At 51.9% G+C, this 14,214-nt stretch overlaps 1 protein-coding gene across 5 annotated transcripts in view; it reads left to right on the forward strand.

Annotated features, from left to right (window-relative positions):
• Positions 1-14,214, forward strand: part of RPTOR (regulatory associated protein of MTOR complex 1) — a 277,048-nt gene that overhangs the window by 72,805 nt on the left and 190,029 nt on the right. For all 5 annotated transcript variants that reach the window (XM_081029345.1, XM_081029341.1, XM_081029343.1 and 2 more), the window contains exon 3: positions 2,481-2,563. In XM_081029345.1, the coding sequence (XP_080885471.1) occupies positions 2,481-2,563 (83 nt within the window). The remainder of the gene's footprint in view (positions 1-2,480; positions 2,564-14,214) is intronic.

Raw genomic sequence — 14,214 nt, forward strand, 5'->3', positions numbered from 1 at the left:
GTTAGAAGCACATCAGACAGCCATGCTCTGTGGCCCCGGGGGTCCCTGGACCCTACAGGGATGCCCAGGTTGGGCCTGTTTTTAGAATAATATTCAGATGCCAGTGGCCTCTGCCCTTGTTGCGAGTTGCACCGATGCTGCAGAAACCACAGGGGGTGAAGCTGCTGGTGTCCAAGCAGGAATGAAGCCCACGGTCCCAAACCACCAGTCGTCTCCTCGGCCGAGCAGCCACAGTGAAAACAGCCAGCTCCCTCAGATTACCCTTGGGGAGGCTGTCGCGTCCGGCACGACACGAGCTGTGGGGAGCGAGGAGGGCGGCGCAGGGTTAAGAAATACAGTCGCCAAGAATAGAGTGCAAGCGGGGCCCAGGGACTCGAGCCTCCAGGACTGAGCCCCGAATTGGGCCAACGCATAGCTTTTATTGATTAACAAATGAGGAAGGAAAGCTTGTTAATCTCAAGATCTGTGAATTTCATACATTATAATAAGAAACTGATTCAAACCAATCACCCTGCAGACAGTTAGAAACGAAAGTCTCATGATGTCTTAATAATTGTGGTATGTGCCTCTCCAGGGACAAATCCTTCATGCTGAAACTTACTGATAAGAATAGATGGAGAACGGATGTTATCATCTCAGTGAATCACTTCCCAAACAGGTCTTGGGAAGGAATATAGCCACAGAGACAGAAGCTTTCCTTAGCCGGGCGAAGGTGGGGGTGTGTGCCACCTCTATCAACCCTGTGAGTTCTCCAGATGGTCCCCTATGCGACTGTGCCTGTCTTAGGTTGTTCCTCTCTTGAGGAATCTTACCCGTCATTGACTAACCAGCCATCCTTTGGGGCCAAACAGGGAGTCGTAAGGTGTGAGCACAAAGGTGAAGCAAAGCCCCTGAAAAGATCAGTCTCACAGACTCTCCTTTCTTTAGGGGTAGGTACAAGGGGACAGATGGGTAGGCTGCTGCATGACAACAGAGACAGCAACACTCACTGATGCTGTTTGATTTCAGCCACCGAATGCCCATCTTTACATTTTGTGTGATAAAACGGGAAATGGGTAGGAGGGCACCATGCAGTTCTGGAGTCTGGGCAGCCCAGATGCTTTTCGTGGCATCACTTCCCTGAAGGACCCACAGACGGACCTCGGGTACGTGGCGTTTTCTGGAAGATGGATGAAGTGAGCTGTCACTTTAAGGAGAACAGCCGACAGTGTTTGCTGCCAGTGATAAGCGTTGGGATGTTAGAGAATGAAATGCAGAAGGTTACATAGCTCAGTCAACCAGTGTTTCCCAACGCCTAGTGCTGCCGATACAGGATTTTACCTGTGGGTAAAAGAGCCACTCACAGTGCAGGGGCGGCCAGTGGATTTTAACATGACCGACTGCAAGTGCATTGCTGCAGCCTCCGATTGCACATGGCAAATAATCTCGAAGACACTACTGTCGAGTTTTGGTGTAGTATCAAAGAAGACAGCCATGCTCATCTAAAAAGGGCGTTGAAAATGCTAACGGTGTATGTGTGTGAGGTGGGCCTTTCCTTAGACGTTTCACCTCAAACCATAGGTGGCGACAGGTGGTTGCAGAAGCAGATGTGGGAGACCAGCTGTCATCTCTGAAACCAGATGTTAGAGAAATGGCAAAATGTAAAACGGTGCTACTCATTAGTTTTTCGGGGATAATAGTCATTTTTCATAATAAATATTTATGTTCAAGTGTAATGGGTTTGTTATTTTTAAATGAATGAATAAAGGAATATTTGAAAAATTTCTCATTCTTAATTTTCAGTGCAGTAAATGCTAATAGACACAACTGCTTAGACAAAGTTCTCTGGGAGTCTCCACCATTTGAAAGAGGGCCGGGAGCTCCGGCAGTCAGATACGTTTGAGGAGTTGCTGGCTCTAGAAAGCACCCCTAAATAAGTGGGAGATCCGGGAGCATGTCTGCAGGTGTGCTTCTGACACTGCCGTTCTGTGCCGGGGCTGAGGGCATGGATGTAAGTTATTTAAATGCATCACCTTGTCTGTCTGTGTCTTTCTGCTCCTCCTGTGCACATGACAGCTGCCGTTTGAACCTGAGGAAAGAACCCGGGTTATTCTCGCTGGAGGCCCCTTGCACACGGGGTCTCTGACAGAAGCACAACCTGAGCCTTTCCCCAAAGCCTCAATAGCAGCACAGAATAAACAGCCCAAGTGTAAAAGACCACGGGTGCTGAAATAAACCTGGTGGAGGAAAAACAGTGACGGGGCCAGTTTAATAAAACGAGTTTTCTCCAGAAAGGCTAAAAGTTGTGGCGTTTTAGCTCATTTGCATGCCTTAGCTGTTCCATAAATCTGGTTAAACACAGATAAACTGCAGGCTGTGTTGTGTGGTCTTTAGTGAAAAGTGAAAGTGAAATGAATTATGTACCAGCAGACTCTGAAAGAGGTTTAGCAGAGGAGGAAATGCGCATATAAAAACGTTTTTCCTTTTCATTGCTTCCTCAGATCCTCTGTCCATGGGTCCTCAGAAAGCTCTGGAAACCATTGGTGCAAATTTACAGAAGCAGTACGAGAACTGGCAACCAAGGGTAAGCCTTCTTCGTGTGCTGTCCTCTTGGTTTCTTACAGGGAGATGACCGCTCCTTGGTTTCAAACGGTCTGGATCCAGGGAGAACCTTTTCCAGACCCTCAGGTCCTGTAACACCCCCCCACCCCCTGCCCTGCGGTTCCCCCTCTTACCTGCGGACTCGCTGGATGTGCTCTGTCGTCTTGTAGTGAAGCCTACGCACCGGTGTGAGTCATGGATTGCGTGGTCTGTTATTTATTTTGCCAAAGTTCCCCCTCTACACCCAGAATCTTTAGAAAAGAAAAAGTATTTTTCATGCTACCCTTAAATCATGGTTTTTATTTTGCACAGGAAATGTATTTTTTGTAACTGTTCTGCAACTTCACTAGTGAGCTATTTCTTCTCTCATCAGTTTTCAAACAGTTGAGAAACAAAGCATTCAGCATTCAAAAGATGACACCTATTATGTGCTTTGTCTTTGATTCAAAGGGAAGGTTCTTTTTAGGGAGCCAGTTACCAATTACTGTGTCTTTTGTGGCTCACATCTTACAGTTTTTTTAATGAGAAAAGTGGTATGGGATACGATAACTGTGTCAGATTTCCTTCAAGATCTTAAGTTATTTGTAAACCACCCAAAGACCCGTTTCCTTTAGCCTTTCTCATTAACTGGTTTGAGGATTTAATAATTGTACTAGGAACTTAGAAATGTGGAGTGTGTCTGGAGGTGGGATGGGCTGGTTCTGGAATTATCTAAAGGATGTGATGAGAAGGGCCGCTGGCAGTGGCCGTGCGCTGCCTCCTAGGAGCCTCAGCCCCTGGGACGCAGGCGGTGTCGGGAGCCTGGGGAAGACTTGCCTGCTTGGGCTTCTATTTATGAGTCATTCATCCACATGATCTGAATTTAGGGGATCTTTGTGCATTCTTTACATTCTGAGAGAAGAAAATAGCCAGAAATAAACTGGGTCCTGCCTGCAACGGTGCCCAGAGGTAGTTTCTGCTCCCAGAGCTGGGTGACTGATGTTGTGAACGTCTCTGTAGGATGTGTGTGTGCTTTGCCTTTCTCACTTGTCACGCCAGTGACAGTGAACTTCTGCTCCTTAGGAAGCGCTTGCTTAGTGGGGGTTTTGGTCTGCGCCGAAGGGCCTTGCTTTTCCTCTGTGCCACTCGTTACCTCTTGTGCTTCCTATCAGGATTCCGTTGCTTTTTGCCTGAGAGCAGTGCGGTTGGGGCTTGGATAAGTCCGGGAGAGGTTCTGATGGTGGTGCTTTCCTGTAGCAATAGCCGCAGTGCCTGGGGCGCTCATACAGAGGAGTTATTGCAGGACTTCCCGGCGACTCCAGGATCTCAGCCAGGCCAGATGGGCCCTTCTGCGCGAGTTGGTGGCTCAGACGACGTTCCGCTGCACCTGGGACAACATGCACAGGTGACAGCGGCCAGCATGGCGTCACTGGTGTCTGGACGGTGGAGGGCCAGCACCAGTTCCGTTGAGAAGGACGCCTTTCTGACCGGGCTGCGTGCGACCATCTCCCGGGTCTGACTTCCGTGCGTTTATTTAAGAGACGTGGCCCAGATCACGTCCGGTTCCAGTGGTGTTCTTCACGGAGTGAGTCTCTGCTGCTTAATGACTTTCTTCCTTCTAAGAATCATTACACAAGATACAGTCTTTCCGAATACATGTTTAATATTTTCACACAGTGTATGTTGACTCCGTTTGGTATGATTTGCAGTGTTTTTGGAGTGCTATGGCTTGACTCACTGCTGGCCTTATTATTAGTTTAGCTTGGTGGGTGTCAGCTCATTCGCGCTAGCTGACAGTGAAAGCAATCTTCTAAAGCAGGATCGATGATTACTTTGGACCTAAATTTCTGCCTAAGAGCAGGTCTCTTCTGTGGCTTTACGAAGAGGCATTACCAGGTGAGGCAGGCGACGTTTACATATAGGGAAGTGATTGCACACCCACAGGGGATCACATACAGGGTGGAGAAACCTGCTATCCCGTGATGGTGGGCCGGCTAACGTCCCACGGCGGCCAGTAGCCGTGCAAAGGGGTGCAGTCCTCCGGGAGACCGTTGTTCGTCTGAGAGAAGCTGTGGCAGTCGGTGGGATTTCAAGAATGATATGCAAAGCAATGTCTGAAGGGGCGATGGTTGGGAGAGCTGGTGCGGGAGAATGTTTGCAGTTTGTAGGATGCTTGGGAGGGGCATCTGCACAGCGGAGCAGGGGGACCCCGTCTGGGTCAGAGTAGGCTGTGGGACCAGAGGAAGGCATTGCTGCGGCCTGGAAAGAAGCCGTTGATGCCGACAGTTAGGGCCTTTTGCCACGTTCAGGACGCCAGGACCACAGTGACGAACACTTATTTACTATTTTTTGATGCCAGGACAACTGCATTCATTTTTAAGGATGATAAAAAAAAGTTTAAAATTTTGTTGCTGCAGACCATTGGTGGGACTCATCTATTTCAGAAGAGCCCACGGTCATGGGCGCAGCGGGATGGCTGGCTGGCTGGGCGCTGGCATTGCGGAGCTGCGCCGCCTGCCCTGGTCTTCGCGTGGGTTGTGGGTGGGTGGGTGGGTGAGTGGGTGGGCGGGAGGCCTGGCATCCCACAGCCTGGGTCTCAGCGTGTGGCCCACCGGATGCTGCGTCAGAGAGTTTGCACAAAATGGGAGGCATTCGTGAGGTCAGATGTTTGTGTGCGAGGTGCCCAGTGCCTCGCTGTAAATCAGGGTCCTTTGAAACACCGCAAAGCTGAGCACACGCACTTGATTGCACTCTACAGGGCTCTCGAGTTTTCTGCAGTAATAAAGAGAGGGGAATGTGCCATCTGCAAGAAAACAATGGGAATGTTATTAAATTTCTGGACCTTTGTTGTAGCTACCCACCGTCCATCTGGTTTTCTCTCTGTGTCTCTTTATTGTACGATTCACAGAGGTTGGGCACCTGGACAGGAGGTCATTTTCATTAACGTTTGTGGAAATCCTCGGAAGTCCTTGCCAGGAAGTGGGGAAAATCAGCCACTGCTTGTGTCGTGAGCACAGCGCTTTCCCTGCTCTTTTCCGGCTTCAACTATTGAAGACTAAATATTTTGGTAAAGGAGGTTTGGGGTCCACAGGAGTTGAGAGACCGTGCTGAGGATGTGTTTTCTGAAGCTGCCGGACTCTTGGCCCCAGATTCCCTTACTTCCCAGGCCAGTGAAGCCCTTTTCTAAATAATTTATCCTTTTGCCACTGCTGAAATATTTCTTCTGATTACGTTTAAGACTTTGCCTTATTACCTTGTATGTATGTAAATTTGGGTTCTGCAGGAAGAGGTGGAAGGGAAAATACCAGTTGTTGTTTCAGCTGCAAATTCCATAGTTAAATAAAGCCCACTCATTGCATCGTAAGTCTCAACTGAAAGTTTTACTGGGACGTGGGAGCAGGAGATTATAAAGCTGAGCACACACAGTGTGGAATCGATCTTTTAAGACCTTTCCTAACAAACGGGGGGTTCTGGCGGTTTCGTCCAGTGTAATTGAGGAGCTGGAGCTGATGGGAGACGGCAGGCAGAGGGTCACGTCTCTCTGCTCTGTCCCCAGAAGTGGGCCCCCCTCCTGGGGTTCAAATGCAGTTGTCCTGGGGGGCGTGAAAACCAGTTTACATAGGGATACTGACAACTTACTAAGGCAGGTGAGGAAATTTGGTGAAGCTCCCATGTTGGCGTGTATCCGATGTCCCCTGACTGAGTCCCTCTTGTCTAGCGTGCACATCTGCGCAGGGCACAGAGAATGCCCGGAGAGCGCCACTGCTGTGCCCCTTGCCATAGGAGCGCGTTCTCCTCTGACCACGTCTCTGCAGGACGAGGGCAGCGCGTCCTGTGCCGTAGCTGTGAGGGCCACAGGGAGCTGCGATGCCCCATAGGTCTCAGTGAATCCCCATGGGACACTGTTTAGTGACCCCCACAGAGACATTTTGTGGGCTCCATGTAGTGGGTTCTGAACCTTGGCCTTTCCTTCAGTCCGTCGTGCCTCTGAGGGCTGCTGCACATGGGTGGTGTGCAGGCAGGGATGGAGGGTGGCTCGCTGTTGCGCAGACGTGGCTTCCCGGGGCTCCCTGCCAGGCGTGGTGTGCTTCGGGAGAGAAGTCTGCCTGCGACTCCACGGGCCCTGCCACCTGGACCGTCAGCCAGGGGACAGAGCCGTGGCACTTCAGCCTACGTGACGCCCCTGCCCTGCGTGCTGATCTAGAGTCGTGCGCCTGCCTTGGGAGTGTGTGCGATGAGCCGGAGCTGCCCGTGGCCGCTCGTGGTGGGAGGGGCGTCGGGGAGGAAGGGGCTGCCCCGGCCAGAGCACAGCGCTGCTTGCGTTTGGGCCGTTCCCAGGCTTGTCTTCCGCATGGGGCTTGCTTGCAGACCCCGACTGTGTGCAGCAGTGTTTCATGGGAGGTTTGTGCGTGGGCTGCTGGAGTCCAGGCCCTGGCCTTCTCCCCGAAATGGGGCTGACTGCTCCACTGGTCCGCCTCGGGGACGAAGGCTCGGGCTCCAGCAGCCTGTTTAGCAAGCTGCCAGATGTTCGGGGCCGGCCATCCAACTAGTGGGTGTTGGAAAGCGCTCTGTCAGCCAGGCCGCTGACAGAGCCCACTGCCCTGCTGGGTGACTCGCCATCGCTGGCCTGCAGGTGTTCTTCCTGGGGCTGGTCGCCCATGCAGTGGCACCTGCCCTCAGTGAGTGTCTGGGCATGAATTGCATGCAGGGTGCAGTAAAGCTCCTCAAGCGAGTGGGCTGTGCCTGTTCCTGGCAATCTGGAGTCAGAGGTGGATAATGGAGGGAGAACCCAGCTTTGCGGGAGGTGCTGGAGAGACACGTGCGATGGACCCGTGGTGATTGGCCTTCCGTGACTCCTGCTTGGGGCGTACACTGACCTCCGTAAGGGAAGGCCCGATGCATGTCCCCTGCGGGCCCCCCAGGCCATCAGCGTGTCATCCTCTGTGTGCTGCAGTCCGGGGCCAGCCAGCTGCCCTTCTTGCCTTCGTCTCCGGTTTCCTTTCTATGGCTGCCGGGCTTGGGCTTCCTTCACGTTGTCTGTGCGTCTGGGACAAACTGCACATGAGGAGTGGAGCCGAAGGCAGAGCTGCTGCTCTCGGTTTACGTCCTCAGCGTCTGCTGTGACTTGGCACCAGGCAGGTGCTCATTCGCTTCGCACACAGTGCAGACAGTCTCCTGGTCCTGTGGGGTTCACTGCTGTCTGTTGACTCTTTCACTTAACTGCTTTCCGCCCAGAGTGTTACGTTTGTACCGTGACAGACATTCTGAGTGTATTTTTGCTTTGACCTTAATCATGTTCCCGTCCTTCATCTTTGCCCCTCTTCCCTCACTGCTCACCTGACAGCTTTCTGTGCACCGATCAGTGAAAATTCTGATTTATGTTTGGCGGCTGAAAGGCTCTTCCACAGCCCTGCCCCCCGCAGCCCTGCCCCTCCACCCCCCCACAGCCCTGCTCCCACACCTCCTGTCTCCAGAGCCCAAGGCTTGGAAATGCCCTCCTGGCTGCGGAGTTCAGATTCTGCCAAGCAGTTTACACCAGACTTTTTACACTAACCCCACCTCCCATCGCATTTCACAGGGGAGCAGAAAGTCATGGCACCCTCTGCCATCACTTGGAGCAGATGGGAGACGTGATCTATAAATTCTTTTAAAAAGACAACAAGCACGTTATTAGAAAAGAAGAGGAAGAAGAAGGGTGAAGTCGTTTTCTGACCCATTTGGAGGACGACTCGAGGCTCTTTGGGGCTGGCAGTCTGAACCCCGGTGGGAGGTGACACCAATGTGCCGTCCTGTGGGGCAGGCGGGCAGGATTCATGACAGTCCACGTGGGGTTAGGCCCACCCCACCCTCCAAGTGGAGCTTTGACTGGCTCAGACTTGCAAGTACTTGTCACGCTGGGGGAGGCCCAGCTCATGCAGGCTCCTGTCCCCTCGTGTCCGAAATATTGTATTGGCTGGTAGGTCCTCACACCACGCCTCCCCGTGCCAGGGCCCCCTCCCTGGCAGGGCTGCTTACCAGGAGGGGCGTCTTCTGCTGCCGTTGTACTGGTGTGGGGGGCGAGGTCAGGGCCTGGTAACTTCAGGAAGGATGGGACTTGTTGGACTGGAGTTGGCCGCTTCCTGGAGATGTAATTTGAGGTTACTGGTCAACCTCTTCAGGTTTGTAAACGTCAATGGGGGGGCTGTGCTTAGTGGGGAGAATAAAACAAGGTAGAGCGTCTGCCCGGGACGGGGCACAGCGACCTGTGGCAGATGCCCACCTCCCATCCTCCCTCCCCTCCCAGGCGAGGTGGTGGAGGCGTCCCCAGCGTGGCACCCACACCAGCCGCTCTCTCCAGCTCCCTCCTCCTGCCTGGCTGACTGCGGTCCCTGCCGTGCTCATGACTGACCTACTTGAAGGATCGTATTTTTAGAGAGGAATAAGGGCTTACCTCTGCCCTTAACGAGTCTCTCAAGGATAGCGCCTCTCATCTTCGTGTTCTCTGTGTGTGTGACAAATTGCAGATGAGGACAAAATGCTGTCAGTGTGGGGACTGAGTCTGCAGCTGCCACATCTGGCGTTCCCAGGCTTCTGTGCAGTGCAGGTTTCCCGAGTTCCCCTGGAGGCCCGTGATACGGAGGCGCAGAGTGGTGTGTAAACAGCTCTGGGGGCGTGTAGGGGTGGCCGTGTGAGCCTGTGCTGCTTCTGAGTCAGAAAGCAGGTGTGACGCCTGAAAGGACGGGGCGTGGGGCATGGAGGGGCCCACCGCTCGCTCGTCGTGTGTGACTGACAAGAGCTGTCAAATGATGGCCCAGCCCAGAGAGGAGGTGCCATCCAGGGGGAAACAGTGATGGATCGAAGGCACGGCTGTTTCTGTTCGACTGGAGTTCCTGTTCCAGGGAAACTGTGTCATGGTGGTGGTTGTGAATCGGGCTTCACAAAGGCTCTGGGCACCCCGCACCCCCACTGTCAAGGATTTATTTGTCAGTGTGCTACATAATGGAGGTTTTTAGGGAACATAAAATTCACATCACATAAGATTCTAAACGGAATCATACAGTATGTGGCCGTTGTGTCTGACTTCTTCACTTAGCACAGTGTTTTCATGGTTCATCCGTGTGCTTGCATGTTGCGGTAATTCAGTCCTTTTATAGCTGAATAATGTTCCATGGGCTGGATAGACACGTACTGTTTGTCCATCTGTCAGTGGACGTTGGGAGTTGCTCCTTTTTGGCTGCGGTGAACACTTGTGTACAAGGCTTTGCATGGACATGTGTTCTCAGTTCCCTTGGGTCTATGCCTAGGACTGGAATTGCAGGCGGGCAGGCGGGCAGGTGGGCAGGTGGGGGGGAGGTGGAGCGACCTGCCCATCCCCCCCCCTCCCCCGTCCAGGTGCCCTGGGTGGTCGTGCAGTGGGAGACCCGAGCCCGTGGCTTCCTCGTCGCTCTCAGTTTCCGTTTGCCTTGTAGTGTTTTGCGTGTTGATTAACTCTAGTCCCACAAACGTGCAGATACGAGGATAATTCCTGAAGCAACGCACAGGATGTCTGTCGGGTGCGTTTGGGGCAGCTGCCGATAGACACTGACTCTTTATCACAAACCTTCTGTACATCTTGCATTTAAAAATCGTGGTCATTTGTTACTCTACTAACAGGCAACTGATTGAAAATGCCCATTCCCCTCTTGTTGCTTTAGTGTGGGAAAGGGGATGTGTGTGGTGTGACCAGCTGGCGTCACCTTAGTCTGTCAGGGCTGCCTAGCGCCTGTGTCTGGAGGACTTGGGACAGCACCCACCATCCTGAGCTCCCTGCTCCTTCCTCCCTTCCCCCTCCTCCCTTCCCCCTCCTCCCCTCGCCCTCTCCCCTCCCCACCACCCCCTGCTCTCCTCTGGAGGACCAAGGCAGCACCCCACCCTGAGCCCTGCCCTGCGCGCCTGCTCCCATTGTCTTCATTTACCAGCACGAAGCCGTAAAACAGCCCAGCTGCGGAGCATTTGAACCGAAGAAAGACAGCAAATGGTGAGAAATTAGGTTGTTGTCTTTGCAGAAGGAAGATGTTGTACTGATTACTCTTTTTAAGAAAAAGAAAGATAAACATCTTGAAAAAATGTGTGGCCCACACATAGCAAGCACCCCACAGGTTAATGTGGGGGCAGAAGTGCCAGCCCCGTCCTAACTGGCTCACAAACCAAAGGATGGAAAGGACTCGTCGTCTTGAGTTAAGTGGCATTTGTCCTGTCCGAGTGGCCTGGGCACTTTGCTGGAGTGCACAGGCCGTGTAGGTACCACTGGTGAGGGTCCCAAGTGTGTAAGGAGCCCCTGACACGGACCTGAGGTGGCCTGTTTAGTAGCTGGGCTCTGGGTCTAGCCCAGAGGACAGGAAATGGTGGTTGTACTTACAATTTTAACATCACCGATGCAAAAGGTCGTTATTTTTAATGCATAAAAATAGGTAAATGGGTCCCCTAACCCTGTGGTGATGACAGTTGTGGATAACGGAAGTGGTGGTCGTTTACTGTCTTCTTTCCAGGAAGATGACCGTTTAAGTAGGGATGTGTAACCAGGTTCCTTCTTTCCCTAGAGATGGAAAGGTCCAAAGCAAGAACGCAAAATGGGAAGGAGGCTGTCGGGGTAGTTTAGGCTGGGGAGGGGTGGTCCATGCCTCATGGCCCTAAAGGTACTGTGCTGAAATAAATGAACTTACGGCAGCGTTTGCCTGGGAGTCAGGCGCATTTTAATCCCCTCAAACGAATACTTGTGACCTTGGATAAATCCACCAAATTCATTTCTGGTTCTGAAAGGTGTTCGTTCTCATCTGTTTAATAAGACAGATAAGTTTGCATGAACGGCCAGAGTCAGACTCTTTTGGGCGGTGAGCGCTTTGGACGATGCTGTGTCTGATCTCGGAAGGACATACGGCATTTAGGAACGAGGATTATACCTTTTCTCTTAGTGTTTTTCTCATTTTGAAAATTCAGAATTCCTTAATTTTCACAGCTCTCCTGTTGTTTGTTTTAATTTGAATATGTTTCTACTTGTTCAGCTGATATGAATTGTTTCTTTTCTCTGTGGAGGGAGAAAAGGGGCGTTGCCTAGGGCCTTGGCTTCCAGCTGGCCCTCAGACCTTGGTAGGGAGGGCTTTGGCTGCTGGGCTCCGGTAGGACCTGGACACTGTGTTGGTGACAGAAGTGGCCTGGCAGGGAAGAGGAGCCTGTGAGAGGGACGTGGGACCACGGCGTAGGTGGATGTCTGCCTGGGAGGGAAGAGGGAGTCCAGACTTTCAAGATGGTGGCGCCTGATCTGTTATTCCTTTGGCTCTCGTCTTGGTCTGTTAAGTCTTCGTTTTCGATCGTCAGAGGAACGGCCAACCTGCCTCCATACCCCCAGAGCACTCACTCAGAGGGCTTCAGGTGAGTGCACCCCGGGTGAGCAGGCGCTCTTAGCTTCCTGGGCTGGCCCAGCTCGCTCCAGTGGCCCCGGCTGGAGATGCAGCCAGGCGTGGACATGGCAGGGGTGCCCGGGGCTCTGGAGGCGGCTTTCACCTCCTGGTCAGAGAGCTTCCTGCTCTCTGAATTCCAGTGTTTCGTCCATATTCATTTAGTGTCACTGTTAGGATATCTGGGTTTCAATCTACCATCGTCCTCTTTGTCTCACCTGTTCTTTATGTCATCTTTCCCTTTTCTTCTCTTGTATGATCAGGTTTAAAACATTATTCCATCTCTCCCTCGCCCCCCGTTAGTGCTACAGTGCAGAATATGTAAGTGGTGTATGGGTTTCCGTCACGAAGCCTACGTGTTAGAGGCCAGTCCTTCTACCACTTCCCGCAGCGCAGGAACCGTATGCGCCTGCTCCGTGCTGACTGTGCTGTCACCGCGGGGTTTAGTTCTGGGTGTGCTTGACGCCCCACAGGCAGCACTCCTGTTTCACACAGTCAGCGTTCATTTGGCGTCATCGGCCGACTCGCGCTGGTCAGTGCCCTGCATTCTCCTGCACTTCCCGTCCGTCGGGGCTCATTTCCTTCAACCTGGAAAACCTTCTCGAACATTTCTTTTGGCCTGAGTCTTCTGGCAACAAATTTGCTTAGTTTCTGTTAGTCTGCAAATGTTTTAATTTTACCCCTATTTCATTTTTGAAGGATACTTTTGTTGGGTGTACAATTATGTAGCAATTTTTTAAAAAGATTTTTTTCCCCCAGTACGTATGAAATTAATATATTGTATGTCAACTGAGAAAATTATTATTTTTTTCAGTTTATAGGAGCTTAGAAGAGTTTTCCCTCATCTTGAGGCTTCTGTTTTTTCTGTTACAAAGTTGGCAGAGCCGTAACGTTGGTTCCTTGAAGGTCCTGTGTCCCCCCCGCCCCCCACTGATTTAAAAGCTTTTTTCTTGGTTTTCATCAGTTCACTGCAGTGCTCTCAGGTGTGGTTTACTTTTATTTGTCCTGTTTGGTGCTTCTTGTCCCTGTGGCTTGTTGGTTTTCATCAGTGTCACGTAAATATTACTTCCGTCCTCTTCTGTCTCTTCTCTCCTGGAACTCGTTAGAATCTGTGGGATCGTTTCACCGTGCCCCATGTGCTTCTTACATTCTGTTTGGTGTTGTTGTTTCTTTCTTTCTTTCTGTGCTCTCTCCGGGTATTTTCTAATGACCCGTTTTACAGCTTTCAACCCCCCGTGATGCCCAGTCTGCTGTTTACCCACCAAACTCCTGATTCCATTAGGTATTTTTTATCCCACAATTTCCATTTGATTTTTCGTCTCTGGTGAAAATGTCTGCCTTGTTATCTCTTTTCTTGAACGTACCCGTTATCAGGCCTAAGGTGCCCATCCTTTTCCCATGAACCCCTCTGATGTCACAATGTATGTGGCACTCAGTGCTGACGCGGTGGTGGCGTAATGGTCGTTGTTTGCAGGACTGTGGCTCCATGGCGTGGCTGGACAGCGGCCAGTGCTTCCGGCTGCTCGCTGTGAGGCGCACTGTGCAGGGAATTGGAGTCCTGGTTGTAGAACGACAATGGCGGTATCAGAGCCTCTGAACGGGGGTCTGCGACCTGGAACAACCCCAGAGACTGTCATGGAGATGTCACACCACCCACACTCATGGCCCGCAGGGAGACACCGGGTGAAAACGTAGACGTTGACGACTCTGAGAGGCAAGCTGACTCAGAGTGGCTTCTGAACAGGAAGAAGAGAAGTGTTGGGAATGCCTTAATGGCTTCCGATAGCTCTTACGAAATACCAGATAAAAATTGCACACGATGAGAAAGCATTGTGTCAGAATTCAATTGGCAGCACTGTTTTCCTTAGTGACACAGAAAGCAGTGATGCCTCTTACAATCCTTGGCTTCTTGGATTCTCTGAAAAAATAGCACGTACGTTATGTTATATAAGCTACAGCCACACTTTTTAAGGAGCAGAGATGGTGACCAAGTGGAGCTCCACGAGGAGAGTCCCTGCAGGTCCGCCAGCAGGCGACCTGTGTCCCCTCTTCTCTGTACTCTGACCTCCCTCAGCAGGGGACTTTCGAGGACCAGACATGGGTGGCAGCACAGGCAGTCCAATCCTTTCCCGAGGTGATGCTTTGTCTGCCCTCCTCACGTAAGTGAGAGAGATCCTGGGTAGGGCCCTGTGACCCCAGAATCCCGGCTCCAGCCAGTCCCCGTCCTCGCTCCCCAGCGCTG

This window comes from Rhinolophus hipposideros (genome assembly GCF_964194185.1).
Source record: "Rhinolophus hipposideros genome assembly, chromosome: 20".
NCBI lineage: Eukaryota > Metazoa > Chordata > Mammalia > Chiroptera > Rhinolophidae > Rhinolophus > Rhinolophus hipposideros.